At 44.1% G+C, this 19,578-nt stretch overlaps 2 protein-coding genes across 3 annotated transcripts; one reads left to right on the forward strand and one right to left on the reverse strand.

Annotated features, from left to right (window-relative positions):
* Positions 1-6,020: 6,020 nt before the first annotated feature.
* TRUB2 (TruB pseudouridine synthase family member 2) lies at positions 6,021-15,502 on the reverse strand. 2 transcript variants are annotated; one of them, XM_040439372.1, is made up of 9 exons: positions 15,375-15,502; positions 13,588-13,721; positions 13,335-13,466; positions 12,698-12,772; positions 10,715-10,776; positions 10,477-10,558; positions 8,598-8,670; positions 7,946-8,082; positions 6,021-6,754 (listed from the first exon to the last, which is right to left on the reverse strand). In XM_040439372.1, exons 2-9 carry the CDS (start codon positions 13,703-13,705, stop codon positions 6,465-6,467), a joined length of 969 nt encoding a protein of 322 aa, XP_040295306.1. In that variant the 5' UTR covers positions 13,706-13,721; positions 15,375-15,502; the 3' UTR covers positions 6,021-6,464. The 2 variants fall into 2 exon arrangements, with proteins under 2 accessions (XP_040295306.1, XP_040295307.1); XM_040439373.1 differs by having other exon boundaries at positions 15,266-15,420.
* A 235-nt stretch (positions 15,503-15,737) lies between these two features.
* On the forward strand, positions 15,738-19,140 carry LOC121007445 (SRSF protein kinase 1-like). Its single transcript, XM_040439371.1, has one exon. The coding sequence runs from the start codon at positions 15,818-15,820 to the stop codon at positions 17,579-17,581; it is 1,764 nt and encodes a 587-aa protein (XP_040295305.1). The 5' UTR covers positions 15,738-15,817; the 3' UTR covers positions 17,582-19,140.
* The last annotated feature ends 438 nt before the right edge of the window (positions 19,141-19,578 follow it).

Genomic DNA, 19,578 nt, shown 5'->3' on the forward strand with positions numbered 1-19,578 from the left:
GGGTGCACCACGCATGCTTTGCTACCTTCCATTTATTTCTATGGGACTGCCGAAGATAGCTTAACGCTGGCTCGGCTGTTTCCGTAAGTCCTATAAAAGTGAATGGAGCAGTGGCCGCACTTGCGCGGTGTGCTTCCCATTCATTTCGGCTATTTTTGGCATTCCCACAGAAATCAACGGAGGGCGGCAGCGCATGCACAGTGCATCCTACGGCACTTTGGGGGCTCTGTTATAATGATAGTTGCGGGTACCAGTGGGACTTGCACCTATAAGACACTGGGGGCATATCTTAGAGATATGCCCTCAATGTCCAAGATGGAACAACCCCTTCCCGACCAGCCCTGTACACAGCCAGGACTTCTGTCTGTGACTGGCATTAATGACATTTAAGCCTTTGGATGCCGTGGTCAAACGTGACCACGGCATTTGTACGTGGTTAAACCCAGAAGCCTGCACTTCCAGGTGTGCTCTGGCTTTCCCCGGCAGGGATCAGGGGAGCCGGAGTGTGTACGCAGCAGCCCCCTCCTCCTGTGTGACAGGAGGTTGCTGCACATTAGTTCCTATTGGAGTCTATGAAAGAAACAACCTAACGATTGCTTGTTATCGTTCCCTATAGGAACTATATAATAAAAATAAATGTACACATTAGGGGCATCACCGCATGTAAAAATACCCATAATATTAAAATATAAAAATATTTATCCCATATGGAAACCGGCAAAACCTTTTTTATTGGTCACTAAGGAATAAAATGTGATAGAATGGTCTTACGCACCCCAATATGGTACTAATGAAAAATGAGCCCTCACACAGCTCAATACACATAACTACCAAAAAGTTATAGGGTTCAGAGTCTGGTAACGAAAAGAAAAAAAAAGAAAAAATTTCTTCAAGGTTTTATTCCTCCCCCCCCCCACATATGTGGTATTGCCGTAATTCGACTTGGAGAACCCATAAAAACGGTTCTGTTATTGCGTTTTTTTTTCCAGTTTCTCCCCATTTGGAATTGTTTCCAGCTCCCTACTATATCTTATGCAATATTAAATGGTGGAATTAGAAAGTGCAACTTGTCCCGCAAAAATAAGCCCTCATAAGGTTATGTGAATGGAAAAATTTTTTAAAAAAAGTTATGCCCCCAGAAAGCCAGGGAGTGAAAAACGTTAATGCAAAAACCTCCAGGGCTGAAAGGGTTAACAGTAATAGGTGTGGTGTTTATTTGTTAGGGTGGGTTCACACTAGTGTTAGGGATTCCGTTATGGCTTTCCGTTATAACGGAAAATAATGGAATCCATAAGACGGAAGGACGGATCCGTCTTCTGCCCATAGACTTGTATTATGACGGAATGCAAAACGGAAGCCCTTAAAAAGGCATTCAGTTTACTTTCCGTCCTAATAGAAGTCTATGGGAATCGAAATGGATCCGTCTGGTTCCCGTTATGTAAGACGGAAAACAAAGTTCTATAGGACAGAGAGCAAACGGAATGCCTTTTAAAGGCTTCCGTTTTGCATTCTGTCTGGGCATCCTGTTATTTTCCATTATAACCATGTTATAACGGAAAGCCATAACGGAATCCCTAACGCTAGTGTGAACCCACCCTTAAAAGGGTTCCTGGAATTTTGATCTTGATGGCCTATCTCCTGGATCAGCGGGGGTCCAATTCCCAGCACCTCCACCAATCAGCTGTTTGAAGAGGCTGCTGCACTCACCAGAGCCCCATTGAGCGCTGCAGTTTCTTCACAGCTCCCCAAGCACAGTGCCATACATTGGATAAAAAGTAGTGTTTTTTTTTAACCCTTTTTGCGGCGCTGAAAACAGGAGGCAAGTTCTCATAAAATATTTTTTTTTTAAATAAAGTAGCTATTTATTCTTTTGTCAACGCGTTTCAAGGGCACACAGCCCTCTTCATCAGGACAATAAAAGCATAAGTAAGATCGTATTAAAACATCAACTTTTAAAAGGGATATTTTGGCACGCAGGCCAGTGGTTTGCTGGGCGGGGAACTGATGTGCATGACGTTATTCGTGACGTCACCTGGAGGAACGCCCATCGGTATCTGACTGTCACTGCGGATATGGTGATTGCTATTACATAACGGCTGGTTGCTAACTGTATGGTATGCGTGACTTTTGATTGTTATTGATATGTGCTGGCAGTCTTTTTCTTGTAAGGGTGGTATGTGGCATATTTTAATACCCCAATCTGATGTTTTGCATATATTTTTTGGGGTGCTGCCAGCACTGTAAAGTAGGGGGGGATATAGGTGACTTGGCCGCGCTCCAAATGCCTGCGGGTGGCAGACTATGGTGGCGCTATAGTTTGCTGTGATAATAGTATAATAGTATGGTTGGTAGGGGGGGGGGTGGAAAAAAGGGGGGGGTTCCGTCCTGAGTTGCTCATCAAGGTGCTGCAGGTGGCGGACTATGTTAGCGCTATGCTTTTCTGTAAAGGAGCGGGCCATGGTCTCTTGCTGGATTTCAATGTTCTTATTGGTAAGGAGATATTGCACTAAAAGGGCAGCGAGGGAAGCGCATCACAGATTGCTGTATTCACATGCACAAAAATACGGCTGAGTCCCTGTGTTTATTCTCTTACAGTCGTAAGGTGTATATCCTTGGGAATAGTTTTTTGGGGTTTTTGACCAGGTGAGATAGGAGTGCGCTATTTCTTCTTGGTTAGGGATTGTATTTTTATTTTTATTTTTAGGCCCATGATTTTTTCTTATCGTATTGTGTATAGTCAGTATGCTGTTGGTAATTCTTATGTTTGTATGTATTAATATTAATATTTATTTGTTTTGTTTTTTTGTTGTAGATTGCGTTATCGCTAGAGTTCCGTGCTGAAGACTGCCAGTGGTGGCCATATCGTCCGCAGGTAATGTCGCTGTATTTATCGTTTGTTTTGTGGCAGAGAGTGCTGTCACCAGGATGGAAGGACAAAGTCTTGTTGATATATTTTTTCATATGGCAACATTTTATCAAAAGTGTTTATATCTTTGTAACTTGAGACAGGGGTTGGGTACATTGTTCGTTGTATTTAGGTCATGGGGTGGAAGGATAACGGGAAAGGGAGGATAAAGAAAAACTCTATATATTAATAAGAAATATATTTCATTGGGAGATGAATTGGAGGGTGTATGTTTATAGTATGGTTTCAGAGATTGCGTTGAGCCCATATGGTGCAAGGGTGTCCAGCTGGTATATCCAGTATACTTCTCTCTTTTGTAGAGTATTAAATCTATTAAAAGGATTTTCTGGTATAAAATCGATTGGAGTGATGGTTAGGGGGTGTTTTTCTTTTTCAGTTGTTGATGCGCAGTGTCTAGAAAGGCTGTGTTTGAGGTATTGTCTGCGTATATTGTATCTGTGTTGGTTTACACGGTTATGTAGGGCCTGGGTTGTGCGTCCCACGTACTGGAGGCCACATTTACATTCAATCAGGTATATCACATAGGAAGTTTGACATGTCATATGATGTTTGATCATGAAAGTGGATCCATTTTTGTTAGAGGAGAAATTTGTGCGGTTGTGTGTAATAACCTTACAACATAGGCAGGTTTTTATTCCGCATTTAAAACTGCCTTTCTGGTCTGGCCTATCTCTTTCTGCGGTTTTTTCGTGTTGTTTTGGTTTGCTGGGGGCTAGCATGTTTTTCATAGTAGGGGCTCTTCTGTGGATAATTCTTGGTTGTGATGACAGATATTTATCAAGATAAGGATCTTGTTGTAAAATATGCCAGTGTTTGGCTAGTATTGAACGGATGGTTTTGTTGGAAGTATTGTATTGGGTAATTAGGCTTAGGTGCATATCTGATTTTTGTTCATTCTTAGTTCCTTTTTCTAGACATGTTTTTTGTGTTATTTGTGTTGTTTTTTCGTATGCGTCCTTTATTAGTTTTTTGGGGTACCCTTTTTCATTGAATTTTTTTTGCATTATTTTTGCTTGTAGGATAAAGTCTTCCTTTTTTGTGCAGTTTCGTCTGATTCGTTTGTATTGGCTGTAGGGGATGTTTTTGAGCCATTTTTTTATGGTGAAAGCTTGTGAAATCTATATAGCTGTTTGTATCCACTGTTTTGAAGTATGTTTTGGTAATGAGATGATTGTTCGCACTGGTGATTGTAATGTCAAGAAAGTCGATCTTTGTTTTATTAAAACTTGGGGTAAAAGAAATTCCCCAGTCTGTGGCGTTTAGCTGGGTGCAGAAGTCTTTGGCTTGTTCTTGATTGCCATCCCAGATGATGAACAGGTCATCTATATATATCTCCTATAGTAGATGATGCGCTTATTAGGTTTGGAGATGTTTGTGATGTACTCCTTCTCGAAATCGCCCATAAAAAGATTTGCGAACGACGGTGCCACTTTCGTCCCCATCGCGGTCCCCCTGCACTGGTGATATGTGGTGTGGTTATAGATGAAAAAATTATTTTCTAAAATGAATTTTAGGCTTTCTAGGAGGAAGGTTATCTGTGGCGGTTTTAATGTCTTGTCATTTGATAGTACTCTTTTTATACATTTTATCCCTAGGTCGTGTTGTATGTTAGAATACAGTGCAGTGACATCCATAGTGAACAGGGCGTATGTGTCTTTGTATGGAATGTCGCTTAATTCTCGGATCAGTTGACAGGAGTCGTGTAGATAACTGGGGAGTGAACGGACATATGGTTGTAGGAAGAGATCTAGATAATGGGACAGATTGCTAGTGGCTGATTTGGTGTTAGATACAATTGGTCTGCCTGGGGGTTTTTCAGTATTTTTGTGAATTTTTGGAAGGTGATAGAAATATGGTATACATGGGGATTTTGGTGTTAGAAAGTTTTTTTCTTTCTTATTTATGAGCTGCTGCTCATGGGCGCTTTTGATTCGGGTGGTCAGCTCCTTATTTAGGGCTGGGAAGGGGTTTTCTTGAACTGTTTCATAGTAAGTAGGGTCCCTTAAGATGTTCTGTGCCTCATTTTCATAATCTATATAGTTTTGTAGAACAATGCCGCCTCCTTTGTTGGCTGGACGGATTATAATCTCAGTGTTTTCTTTTAGTTTTTTCAGGGCAGTTTTTTCCTGACTGTTTAGATTCTCTGTATGCATAGATCTTTTTGTTTTTGCCGTCATCTTTTTTATATCTCTCGATATCATACACTGGATAGCCGCTGTGCTTGGTACAGCAGCCCAGACCCATTCACTTGAACTGGACCGAGTTGCGTCTAGGCCACGTGACCAAAAACACATGCAAAAACTCCATAAAAAAAAAAATCACGCCTATGGCCAGGCAAACGCCACATTCCATGATAGAAAATAGATGGATGGAAACCCTCCACAAGCTGGAGGAATAGGTCTCCTGGATTTCTCTCTGTACCATGCTTCTGCTCTTGCCAAATTCGTGACTCATTTTTGCAGAGTGCCCACCAAACAATGGCTGGTCTTAGTAGGTTCCCTCTGATCTTTAGTACCTCCTCCACCTAGTTCAGACATCCTTTATACATTCTTTACTGGGAGAAGTTCGGTTTAGGAGACTGGTTTATAAATGGGCAATTAAAGAGCTAAATGTGATGCTTACAATCTGCAAACCGCCTTTTTAAAAAATCCAACTTCATTCGATGCAATATAGAATCAAGCTCTTCATGCAATTCAGACTGCATTTACATGCAGCAATTACCTCCCCTGTATTGGGACAAGTGATCGCTTGTCTCCATAGAAAATCATTGTCCTGGGCAGCAGACCTCTGTATAGACAGCACCATCTGCTGCACGGGATCGATGATTTTTGGTGCCGGCAGAACAGGATCACCCAATAAATGAGCGTTTGCTCATTCATTGGGTGATCACCGGCACTTTTTACAGAGGCCAGTTATCGGGAACAAGCAATTAAAAAAAACTAACTGGCCTGATTATCGATCCGTGTAAAAGGACCTTTAGTTATCGCACACACACAAAAAAAACAAGGTGCTGTTGCAGTGGTAGAGTAAATCCTTTGTTCTATTTTCTCAACACCCCCAGAGACATAGGAGAATATATTTTTGCATATGGTGGGAATGCCTGACATACAGGTTTTCTGGGAGAAAGCTTTCTATACTACGATGAGGTCGTCTAACGAGATCGATATCTCCAAAACATCACTATGACCCCTTATTCCTGGTCTTATAAAAGTCTCCAAGAAAGAGGTGCTCAGAAATGTCTTGTCAGCAAGATTGCCAGATCCTGGAAAGTTGCAGGAACTGCTCCTGTCAGTGCACCGAACGTCTGCGCATTCACCTATTGTAGTCACTGCTATGGTTTAGTGGGCCACTTTGCTACATGGACACCCTGGCTCTGCCGGGATGCAAAAAAGGAGTACTGTTCCTTTGACTCGCACTGTAATATGATTTATGCATGTATATCCCATGAGGAGACAGTAAGGATCGGTGGATATGAACAGTTGGCAATATACATGATTCTTAACCAGAGCATCCCATAAAAGCTTAGTGAGTTATACCATCACTGGATATTTCTCTCTTCTTTGGTCATTGAATCTTCTTCATTATCATTTTCCCAGATCATGCTTGTGTCCTCCTTGCGCATTTCTGTAGCTATAGGTCTACACTCCTCTATTGCATTGGTGATGCTGTTCAGATCCCAGTGTCTATGTGTTAAGGCACAGTCCAGAGTGAAGGGGCCATCCCGTGTGCGGCGCACCTTCGTGCAGGCTGCAGAGGATCTTAGTTCTAAGCCAATCTCATGGATTAGTTTGCGAAGATACTGCTGGGTCTCGTGCATGCACTGGATCTCTGAATAAAGAATAAAATACATATTTGGTTTATATTGCTAGTAGCCATATCAGTCATACAGTTCTAGCTATCTCAGTAACCAATAGATAATCACATCCGGCTGGATGCAAGAGGAATAAAAAACAAACCAAAAAGAAACAAACATATTATTAAAAAATACTATATTGGTTTAAATGGGTCCTTCTCATCTCAGACAATGGGGGCATATCGCTGGGACCGCACCTACATCAAGAACGGAACCCTGAAGATTGTGGAGGGTGCACTGCACATGCCCAGTTGCCTCTCCATTAATTTCTATGGCAGCGTGGTGCAACCCTATTTAATCATATGGGGAGAGTGCGTGGCGGTGGCCGGGGTCGCTCCGTTCTCAGTGTAGGTGCGGGTCCCAGGGGAGGGACCCGCCCCAATCAGACAATGGGGGCATATCCTAGCGATATACTCCCGTTGTCTGAAATGGGAATACCTCTTTAATATTTTTATATCACCAATTGCTGCCCTGGTGTTTAATACATCAGAACAGCTATCATATTATATACAGGGCTGTTGCCCATCGATATCCGAGTGGGGAGGGTACTCCCACTGAAGTGAATTGGAGCAGCGCTGCAGTAACCATCTCAGTCCACTATAAGACAGACACAGCTGTAGAGGTTCTGTCGCCACTCCGGAACCGCTGATCAGCGGGGGGTGTCGGGCTCCTCCAATCTGATATTGAGGATAGACCACCCATATAAAAGAGTAGATAATCCCTTTTTAGGCTTCGCTCACATCACCTTTTCTGTTCTCCTGCCCAGTTTAGGGGCAGGAAAACGGAAAGGACGGATTCAGCACATAACTGAGCCCTGGGGCCCCATAGACTATAATGGGGTCCGTTAGGTTTCCGCTCAGAAGAAGATTTTGTCTCCATTTCAAAAACCTTCTTCTGAGTGGAAACCTAACGGACCCCATTATAGTCTATGGGGCCCGTGGGTTCCGTTCGGCTCAGTTATGTGCCGAATCTGTCCTTTCCGTTTTCCTGCCCCTGAACGGGGCAGGAGAACAGAAAGGCTGAACAGTGATGTGAACGAAGCCTAAGATTTACAAATCGAATTGAAATAATAGATTTCACCCCTTTGTATCATGACGTCACTGTACTACTTTATTCTGTAAATTCTGTTATGTCACTTATTAGAACAACTATAACGGGAATCTTACCTAATGTGAAGTTAGGTGAGGAAAACTCAACACATCGTACCCCCAGAACTAGAGGAGGGGATTTCACCATGGGCCGGAGAAGGCCTTGTACTGCCATCTCATAAGCCTCCTGACTCTTCAAGTCCACATGACTGTGCCTGGAATAGAGATAGATAAGACATGGTTTTTCACAGAATTAAAAAGCCTTTGGTTACTTTTATAAAGAGAGTAGTCACTTATTACTTACAAAAAAAATAAAAAAAATTATAAATAGAATATATATTTTTTAAAGACAATAATGTGGTTGTATCAAATACGCCTTCTAGGACCAGTTGTACTGTTCTCGATTGCAGAAAACAAAAGAAGGATCTGAGACAAATAGCCGCCCCCCCCCCCCAATGCAACTTTATCTATACCAGATCAGCTGACAACTGTAAAAGAGAGATTTTATGACACTTAGTATTTTAGGCTTCAGAATAAAAAAAACGTACATAATACAGAACTAGAACTGGCAGCTAAGCTACTATTTTTATGTAAAAGATAAGATGAAAAAAAAATTATGCATTTGCTAACCAAATAATGACATATCACATGTATCTGTATGAAGAACATTTCACATTTTTGGGCAAAAGTCAAAGTAAAAAAATGATTTAAATTGCTTTATTTCACATACGTCAGCAATGCCTTTTGGTTGGCTCCCTGAACCATTGCCAAAACCCGCTCCAATCTGTCTCTTGTAATGTGTTCTGTGGGGGGGGGGGAAATAAAAGTCAAATTTACATCATATACTAAAATAGAAATAAGTAAAATAATAGCAGCAAATCTAGAAAAGGAATGTATTTCAAATAGACTGTAAATAAATGTACCTGGCAACCAGATGAAATGCGTCTTGAAGTCAAGTCATGTGACTAGGGATTAGTGAATCAGGGAAGGTTTCCCTGGCAAATTTTATATTTCAGAACTGTATTTGCCACATATACGTGCCAATCGAGGCTGAAATATAATTAAATACACCTAAATTAGGCGTATTTCTAAGGCAGATCGCGGCGAAAAGGTCCTTTACGCCGCAATCTGCGACTTCTCCCCACTCACGCCAGGCCTAAAGCGGGGAAAGGGACAGGCCGGTAGGCCCGTCTTATCTACCATTTTCTATGTCTGTTTTAGATGTAGAAAATGGTCTATATGTAAGACAGCTACGAAGCAGTCTTACAATTAGAAGCGGAGATGGATCCGCCAAAGTTCTGTATAGGCCGGCGCCTCTACATAACTTTAGCGGATCCACCAGGTATAGGGCTAGACTACAAATGTACTGTGCAGTCATTCTCTTCTCTCTGTCCGCTACCTCTGGCTAACCTACATTACCACAAAGTAGAAGACAAATGGAAGAAGGCATTAGACTGCAAGACCGCAGAATTACACTACACAGAATAGGTTTGCTGCCTGTTGCCATGGAGATGCATAGGTCTGCATATGAGCTGCATAAACAAAATAGGAAATTTTGAATTAAGACCTATTGCAAAGTTGCTTGACTTTCAGGGGGTTTTCCAACCTGTAGTTATCCTCATGTCATTAATATATAATCAGTAGGGGGTCTGACACCCAGCACCCTCACTGATCGGCTGTTTTCAGCAGGCTAATGGAAGCTGAGCTGCAGGACACCGCCATGGCTCTGTGCACTGGCCCAGGAAGCTGCTGATCGGTGAGGGTGCTGGATGTCAGACCCCTCCAATCAGATACTGATGACGTGCGGATAGGTGATCAGTATCTACAGGGTGGAAAAACTGCACTTCACAAAACTGGGATGATGAGAAATCATATTCACCACTGCTGCCCAACAGGCCTATTGTAACCTGTGTGAGGATCAAGACTTCAAGAGGATTGTTAAAGGGAATGTGTCACCAAATAATGTTTCCGCCAGTTAAAACCAGATTGCAACGCATATCCATTTTTTATAATCTGTCTTTATTTTCTGATTACAGATTTTTTTTTACATTTTAACCTTGATTATGGAGCGACCATCTTTCCTCAGCTGTTCTTAACAGCATTAAGAGGGCATTTAGAGAATTGCTTTACGGCACAATGGTCAGGAGGGGACCTCATTGACTATTATGGGAGAGTTTTCTAGGCATGCTCTTTGATCTGTGCAGAGGTCAGGAGGCAGTAGACAAGCTTATCACCTATTGTAAATGGTGGATCCTATGTAATCTATATAGGTGATATCGGTCATTGTAATCCTGCCTGTAATGATAAGCACATAACTGCAGTAAAGTGATCTTTACAGACCAAAAAGTGGCACCTATTATTAGGGTCAGCGCCCAGTGCGAAAACTGCAGCTTTTTAATGTTTATAATATGTTCTATGTTTTTTTTTTTATATATTGACAGGGAAAATTAAAAACATTACCAATTCTTTAAAAACATGAGTCATTTTCTGATGACACATTCCTTTGAAGGAACCAGGAGAATCATAGAACATCTAAATGATTGCATTTGTTTCCTGTAGTCTCAAACACCAAGCAGTTGGGGGCTTTCGGTAGGATTAAGGGCACTCACTGTAAGTGGTCTTCTCAATAACTTTCCCAACATCTGAAAAGTCATCTGTGGCTTTACCAAACACACCAGACACAGTATAGGCCTTCAAAGTAAAACAAAAATCAGAAAAGATCTGTTCATAATCAAACGCATGATAAAAACATCTCACAGATGGAAGAAATGTGATCACTGTCAGAGGTTAGACGTGTATCTGTGAGGTTATTTAAACTACACAAACAAAATGCATACTTCCGCCTACCTTGGTATAATGCTGTTTATAAATAGCAGTAAGAAGTTTGTTGCCGTTCCCAATTCCAAGCACTGAAAAAACAATATCAGAACAAGGTTACGCACGGCAGGGTGGAATCCGTAACTGCAGCACCATTAATTCATGAAGGCCGCGTTGGCAATGTAGTCATGGTCGGCACACATTAGGTCCTTTTTGTTTTAAATTCAAAAGTTGCTCTTCTTTCAGGGAGCACGCACAATGCATTTGAAGTATACCTAGGAGAATTTACAGACCTGCTTCTGTATAGATTGCATAGCTTTTCTACACACCGTTAAAAATACAGTATATTGGCCTAAAGAAGGCCAGTGGGGTGAATAGAGGGGTCTATGGATACATGTATGAGTACACCGGGAGTGTTCCCTGTGCATGTGCCAAACATACTGTCGTAAGGGTGCATTCACAGTGTATGTCAAAGAACTATGGGGAAAATTTACTAAGACCGGCAGCCCTTGCAAAAATTTTCTTAAAGGGGTTGTCTTACTTCAGCAAATGGCATTCATCATGTAAAGAAAGTTATGGACAATCACAATACATTGGTAAGGGCCTTGTAATAACTATGTCTACGTGATAAATGCCATTTGCTGAAGTAAGAGAACCCTTTTAAATCTGTCAGGACCTTGTGCAAAAAAAAAAAAAAAAAAAAACTTTTTTCATCTGCGACAGAATCATTACAGTGTACCTAACCTTCTGAACCACTTTATGAAGAACTATTCTAAATGCGCCATAATTAATCTTTGTAATATACTTATTTTACTATTTTATTGATGTTCAGGTGTCTATAGCACTTTGGAATCCGTGCACTAGTACACTGTTGACATGACAGCGGTGACTAGATTCCACTGTGGGGCCGCAGTGAGAGATGTACAGGCAGGAGCACACATGGCTGCTCTGCTAAAGCCCGACATAGCAGATGCCTCGGCACTGGCAGGAGAAGCGATGTGTGCTCCTGCCTGTACATCCCTTACGGTGGCCCCACAGTGGAATCTGGACACCGCTGACAGGTCAGCCATGTCTGGGTGTATGGATTCAAAAACGCGATGGACACGTGAACTTCAGGTTAGATCACTAAAACAGTAAAAGTAGTACTAAATATTACAAAAATGCATTATGGCCCTTTCAGAATGTTTTTTTAATAAAATAGTTCAGAAGGTTATGTACACTTTAATAAATGCCTGCCTATGCTTTGATTTCATGTATATTTTAGTCCTAGAGATTAGGGATAAGCGAATCGACTTCGGATAATACATCCGAAGTTGATTCGCAAAAAACTTTGTTGTAATACTGTACGGAGTTCCTTCTCCGTACAGTATTAGAATGTATTGGCTCAGATGAGCCGAAGTTATTACTTCGCAAAGTCACGCAAGACTTTGTGTAATAACTTTGGGAATTAATTATTACTGTAAAAAAAAACTTGGTACCGAACTCGGGTTCGATTCCAAGGTATGACTAGTTACCAACTAGGTACCGGAGCGAGAACTCCGTACAGTATTACAACGTTTTTTGCAAACTGACTTCAGATGTACCATACGAAGTCAATTCGCTCATCCCTACTAGAGATCCCTAGCTGTCAACGTGGAAATGTCACATAGCGGTGCTTGAAAGTTTGGGAACCCTTCAAAATGTATGTCTGCATAAATTAGATCTATTACTACATCAGTCCTAAAAGTAGATAAAGGTAACCAAAATCAAGCCAGTCAAAAATATTAGACTTAGCCATTTATTAATAGATATAAATGTTGCAATAGCTGCATGCTGCGCTATTTTGTATGGCAATTTATGAAGAAACAGGTACTTTAAGGCAGGTGTGAACAGCCTCAGAGATCTCGGTTATGGACAGAATCGCATAGCATACTACACTATTCTAGCTATTACAGAGCAACAGAAACCGGACAGAAAATAACAGTGTGAACGAAGCCTTACGCATAACATTACATTGATTAGTGGAAAGCTCACCAAAAACTCCTGATGATCTTGTATCCAGCTTGTGTCCCACACCAACCTTCAAGTAAGTGTAGGATGGTCCCTTGACTGGTAAGCCATATAAGAGAAACATGACATGAATCATTTACCGGTACATCATATACATACTATTATCAATATTCCTGAAAAACATCACGCTAGAGAAAGGGCTCATGCACATGACCGTATGGCCGCGGTGCTCGTATTGCGGACCGCAAACGACGGGTTTGCAATAAACGGGCACCGGCTGTGTGCACCCCGTACTGCGGATACAAACCCATTGACTTCAATAGGTCCATGATCCGCAAGATATGGCCAAAGATAGAACTTGTTCTATCTTTTTGCGGACCAGAGGCACGGATCGGAATCCCACAGAAACACTACAAAGCGTTTCCGTGGGCTTTCGGGTCCGTACCTCTGCACCACAAAAAGATAGAGCGTTTTCTGTCTTTGGCCATATCTTGTGGATCACAGCCCCATTCAAGTAAATGGGTTCGCACTGCAATACAGATTACAGAATGCACACGGCCGCTGCCCATGCATTTTGGACCACTATTTTCGGTCCACAGCATGGACACTGAGCCAGAACTGTTGTATGCATTAGCCCAAATGTTGAGAGTTTGGTACCAACCCAGTTTATGATCAGCCAGGGTAGGAACGGAGGTCACAACTTTGGTTAGTTCTACCCCACTGCTGCTCTCCTGAATGTGTGGTAGGAAGAGGACCTGCTGCCGAGGTGCTGGCTGCTCCAGGGAGTTCAGCTCTGGTTGAACAAGCCAAACATTACTTCAGCTAATATTTATTTAGACAATACATGAATGACAAATCTAAATTGTACTTATATCATTTAATTGGAATAATTACTTCCTTTAAAGCAGAAGTACCTTGTAAAAGTTTCATCTCTATCGTGTCTCGTACAGACTTCCATCTCATCCCGGGAGGTTTATATACTGCAAATATTCCATGTAACATTCGATAAGCTGAAGAAGCGGAAAGTGCCATGGCTGTACATCAGTCTCTGAGAATGCAGAAGCACAGAATTGGTTATTTCAATCTGTGACTATTGTCCAGTGCATAGCAATGTGTGGGGGGGGAACAGTGTGTTAAAGGCGATGGACAATTGAGGGGTCATTTATCAAACTGGTGTAAAGTAGAACTGGCTTAGTTGCTCACAACTAATCAGATTCCACCTTTCATTTTCCAAAGGAGCTGTCCAAAATGAAAGGTGGAATCTGATTGGTTGCTATGGGCAACTAAGCCAGTTCTACTCTGCACCAGTTTGATAAATTACCCCCTTTATTTTTATTGATGCATTTGACTGATCTACTGATTTGGCGCTAAAAATTATTTTTTCTGTTGGTCTTAAAAAAATTCAACAGCTTTCAATGTCAGTGCATCTGTAGACTAGGAGGCTCTCTGCTTCCCTCTGAATCCGTCAAGGAGCTGCTCTGTCGGCTGGAACTGTAGCACCGATCTCTGAACTCCTCATAAACAGTCATTATAGGTAAATTCTGATCGTCACTGCCAACGGGCTCGTGTGCAACCCCAGGTACAGGGGGAAAGCATCGTAATTATCATCTTATACAAAAATAATAATTCCCTAATGGTCTTCTCTGACCTTTGAAGGATAGAGCATAAAAATAGAAGAAAAAAATAAAGTAAAAATAGAAACATAGAAGATTGACAGCAGAAAAAGACCACATGGTCCATCTATCTTAGGCGCCTTCCACAGGTGCGGCACAGCTCTCCGGCAGCCTGCCCCGGATTAAAAGGCCAGGAATCTGCTGGACAAAAACCATTGCGTGCAGTGGCTGTTGGACGGCCGAATCCCAGCATATTTGCCAGGGAAGAGAAGAAACCTGGCCTGTCCATTAAAAAAGCAAAAAAAAATAAAAAATCATTGATGCTTTAAAAAAACAAAACAAAACAAAAAATAAAACTATAGCCACATAAAGGAACGTATGCAAATGGCGACTAAACAGTGTCTGGTCCTGAAGACACAACATACCCTGGAACTGAAGCGGTTAAGGGGCATCTGTCAGCAGATTTGTACCTATGACACTGGCTGACCTGTTACATGTGCGCTTGGCAGCTGAAGGCATCTGTGCTGGTCCCATGTTCATATGTGTGCACATTGCTGAAAAAAGTTATGTTTTTATATATGCAAATGAGCCTCTAGGAGCAACGGGGGTGTTGCCGTTACACCTAGAGGCTTAGCTGTCTGCAAATGCCGCACCCCCTGCACTTTGATTGACAGGCCAGGCAGTGTAATAGTGATCATACCTGACCCTGTCAATTAAATTGCAGAGGGCTCAGCAGTTGCAGAGAGAGCTGAGCCCCTAGGTGTAACGGTAACGCCCCCGTTGCTCCTAGAGGCTCATTTGCATATATTAAAACATAATTTTTCTCAGCAAAGTGGGCACATATGCACATGGGACCAACACAGATGCCTTCAGCTGCCAAGCGCACATGTAACAGGTCAGCCAGTGTCATAGATACCCTTTAATCTACCTGATATATATATTGTCCAAGCAGTATGGACATGAAGATAACATAACCTACCTGGTGTTAGGATCACGTACAGACATAGTCCCTGTGACCAATAACCCCCTGCTGTCACATTACTGTGTACACCATACATATACTCCTCTGTAATCTAACAAGCACTTACAGCTATCCCAATGTGCCCACCACAGATGTCACAGTCCCCATGCCTCCCATGGTGGCCGCCATTAGCTTCCGCTTAGAGTGAGTTTAACCCAGAAAGCAATTGGTTCCCATCAAGAACTTCCGAGGTCGCGCAGAAGACCCGCCCACTTCCTCCCCCCTCCAACACGTGACACGTGGAAAGGTCCCACCAACTGCACGAGGAAGAAAGACTCTCGCGTTGCCTAGTGGAGGCGGGGCTTCAGCTGAGTGACAGCGGCAAGGGGGCGCGCCCCACTGGGAGCGGGCGGAGTTTTTAACTGTAGTGACCAACAGGGGAGGGGCGTTGGCTTTTAGGTTTAGACAGTAGGCGTGTCCTGAGAGCGGCGGTTAGGCGGGACGGGAAAAAAAAAAATTGGAGAGGGCAAAGGTCGCTGCGCATGTCTTTTCCGCTGACCGGCTGAGGACATGGAGAAGAAAGTGCTAGCGCTGCAAGCTCGTAAGAAACGGTCGAAAGCCAAGAAAATCCCTAAGAGGCCGGCGGAAGCCGCTCAGCAGCGCAGGTCTGGCCCGGACCCGCCGCCTGCGGATGATCCCCCGGAGGAAGAGGAGGAGGAGATCCTGGGCAGCGATGACGAGGAGCAGGAAGACCCGAACGATTACTGTAAAGGCGGTTATTACCGGGTGCAGATCGGTGACCTGTTCAGTAACCGCTACCACGTGATGAGGAAGCTGGGCTGGGGCCACTTCTCCACGGTGTGGCTGTGCTGGGACGTGCAGGGCAAGCAGTTCGTGGCCCTGAAGGTGGTGAAGGGCGCCGAGCACTACACGGAGACGGCCCTGGACGAGATCAAGCTGCTGAGATCCGTCCGAGACACCGACCCTAGCGACAGCGGGCGGGAGAAGGTGGTGCAGCTGCTGGACGACTTCAAGATCTCGGGGGCCAATGGCTCCCACATCTGCATGGTGTTTGAGGTCCTGGGGCATCACTTGCTGAAGTGGATCATCAAGTCCAACTACCAGGGGATGCCTGTGCAGTGTGTGAAGAGCATCATCAGGCAGGTCCTCCAGGGCCTGGACTACCTGCACACCAAGTGCAAGATCATCCACACCGACCTGAAGCCAGAGAACATCCTGCTGTGCGTGGACGAGCCCTACGTGCGCAGGCTGGCCTGTGACGCCACCCAGTGGATTCGCTCAGGGGCCCCGCCGCCCTCCGGTTCCGCGGTGAGTACAGCGCCACAGCCCAAACCTTCTGCCAAACTGACAAAGAACAAGAAGAAAAAACTGAAGAAGAAACAGAAGCGTCAGGCAGAACTGCTGGAAAAACGGGTCCAGGAGATCGTGGGGATGGAAGTGGACGATGAAGATGCTGAACAGGAGGCGCCCAACCCAGAGGATTGTCCAACACCCGCAAACGAATCGGAGCGCACAGTGAATGGACTACCATCTGAGAGGTCTTCTGATAGCCTCACCAATGCCAACCCAAGCTTCCACCAACCCAATGCCACAGATGATGGTTCTAATCCTACTTCTCCACACGGCGACTCGTGCCCACCACCCATCACTCAACCACCAGAGCAGAATGACAATGAGGAGATCTGTCCACAAAAAGGAGAAGGTGAGGAGCAGAAAGAACCTGCTGTGAAGGACGACAATGAAGCAATGGGCGATGGAAAACTGACAGCTGCCGACTTCCTGATCAATCCTCTAGACCCCCAGAACGCTGAAAAAATAAGAGTGAAGGTGGCCGACCTGGGCAACGCCTGCTGGACGCAGAAGCACTTCACAGAGGACATTCAGACCAGGCAGTATCGCTCATTGGAAGTTCTCCTTGGGGCAGGATACGGCACCCCTGCAGATATCTGGAGTACAGCCTGCATGGCGTTTGAGTTGTCCACAGGAGATTACTTGTTTGAGCCTCACTCTGGGGAGGACTACCACCGCGATGAAGACCACATTGCGCTGATCATCGAGCTCTTAGGACAGATCCCGCGCAAGATCATCGCAGCTGGAAAACACTCCAAAGAATTCTTCAGCAAGAAAGGCGACCTGAAACATATTTCCAAGCTGAAGCCTTGGGGTTTGGCCGACGTCCTGAAAGAAAAGTACGAGTGGTCTGAAGAGGATGCGGTGTGCTTTGCAGACTTTTTGCTGCCCATGCTGGAATTAGTCCCAGAGAAGCGGGCTACGGCGGCTCAATGCCTCCGGCACGCTTGGCTGCAGTCGTAGAGGTGTAGCCGGTGATAGACGCTGTTCGGTGTGTTCCATGTTCAGTGTCAAAGGGCTATCTTTAAACCTACGGTCAGCGGAGAATGCTATCCCATTTAAAGGCAGACTGCGAACACTTTGGCGATGTCATCTATTTCTAGGATGCAAAATCGGCAGGGATGTTAATGGATTACAGGGTTTTCCAACTGGTTTATTTTACAGTGACTATTAAAGGGGTGTTCCAATTTCAGACATTGATGGCATAGCGCTAGGACAGGGATCAGCAACCTTTGGCCCTCCAGCTGCTGTGAAACTACAACCCCCAGCATGTACTCTTGCTTGGCTGTTCTTGTAACTCCCATAGAAGTGTGAGTTGAATTCTGGGAGTTGTAGTTTCAGAACAGCTGGAGGTTGCTGATCCCTGTGCTAGGATACTCCATCAATGTTCTATAGGTGCGGGTCCCACCTCTGGGACCCAATCCAGTCTCCAGAACGGGCCCCCAAAAGTGATGGCGAGCGCAGCCAGCCTCTGTTCTCCAGTATGGCAGTTCGGAGAGGCGGTCGAGCATGTGCAGTGTGTTCTCCATTTACTGCTATTAGACTTACAAAAATAGATGAACATGCTCGCTTGGGTATTTTTGGAACGGCCATAGCAATGAATGGAGAGCAAGCCATGCATGCTCACTGTGCTCTCCTTTACTTTAAGGTACCCTGTTCTGGAGATAGGTGCTGGTCCCAGAAGTGGTACCCGCTACCATCTGATGCTAGATCCTAGCGTTCTGCCATCAGTGTCAGACGTGGCCCTACCCCTTTAAAGAATTGGGTTCATCCTTTGTCCGGGACTAGAATCATGTGGCTGCTTTCTTCCAAGAGCAGTGCCTGTCTGCAGGTGGTGTATGTCTCAGTGCTGCGATACCATAGACATCCTGTGGACAGGTGTGGCACTGTTTGTGAAAGGATGTAGCCACGTATTTCTTATCTGGGCCACCCTTTTGTCAACGGTCCTTGTTTATCTGACAGAATGAGGAAAACCCTAATATGACATTGAAGTCCTGACTCTTGTAGAGTTGAGTTCCATACTATAAAGATGTTGGTTCTTATTTCTGGTGGCTACAAAATTCATCAACGGTGGAGAAAATAATTATCCTCTGTTTCCATTTTTTTTTTTTCCTTTTTTTTTTTTTTGCTCTACATCATCTCTACATGTAGTCATATGATAATGCTATGCAGAGGAACATTGGTAAGGCTAGGCGAACATGGACCCTTCAAGCGTCCTGGACTCTCTTCAGGACTATGCTGTGTGCGTTTTCAGTCCAGTCCACCACTGTTACATTTTATATATGCTTTTCATCTGATTCACGTTATCCGGTTTCAAAGTTTGTGCCCCTTTTTGAAGGTTTCTGTGTTAGCCGTCTCTGTCCAGACTCCTGACACGTCTGTTCTGGGAGAGTCCACCAGTTCTACATCACATTTGTTCCTGAAACGTTTTCCTTTTATTGTTGAGCACATTTTAATATGATATATTGTAAGAATGTAAGGAATAAAGTACTGTTGCCATTGGAGATGGACTGCTGGATCAGGCTGCGACTTGTGTGCTTCATCTCCATGCTTTGTCTTGGGTTGGACTTTGTATTACTGCTTGGTTCTTGCGGGCTGCAGTGGTGGAGAGGTTTTGGTTATATACTTTATACATCTAGTATGGTATTGATACTGCCCAGAAGGCCTCTTTCACACGAACGTGTGCGCTCCGTGGCCGTATTGCGGATCCGCAATACACGGGCACCATTCCGTGTGCATTCCACATCACGGATGCGGACCCGTTCACTTCAATGGGTCCGGAGATGCGGAACGGAAGCACTACGGAATGCTTCCCTGGGGTTTCGTCCCGTACTTCCGTTGCGCAAAAAGATAGAACATGTCCTTTCTTTTTGCGGAACGGCCGGATCGTGGACCCATTAAGGCCTCTTGCACACGAACGTGTGCGCCCCGTGGCCGTGCTGCGGGCCGCAATGCATGGA

Source organism: Bufo bufo, chromosome 7, assembly GCF_905171765.1.
Source record: "Bufo bufo chromosome 7, aBufBuf1.1, whole genome shotgun sequence".
Classification (NCBI taxonomy): Eukaryota; Metazoa; Chordata; class Amphibia; order Anura; family Bufonidae; genus Bufo; species Bufo bufo.

Bases quoted from the DNA above. Each gene is read 5' to 3' on its own strand.
- TRUB2 (XM_040439372.1), bottom strand. From the start codon at position 13,705: ATGGCACTTTCCGCTTCTTCAGCTTATCGAATGTTACATGGAATATTT. The intron at 13,467-13,587 runs GTACTTCTGCTT...TTGTTCAACCAG, and splicing joins AGAGATGAAACTTTTACAAG to AGCTGAACTCCCTGGAGCAG. The intron at 8,083-8,597 runs GTATGTGAAATA...TCTCTATTCCAG, and splicing joins AACCAAAAGGCATTGCTGAC to GCACAGTCATGTGGACTTGA.
- LOC121007445 (XM_040439371.1), top strand. From the start codon at position 15,818: ATGGAGAAGAAAGTGCTAGCGCTGCAAGCTCGTAAGAAACGGTCGAAA.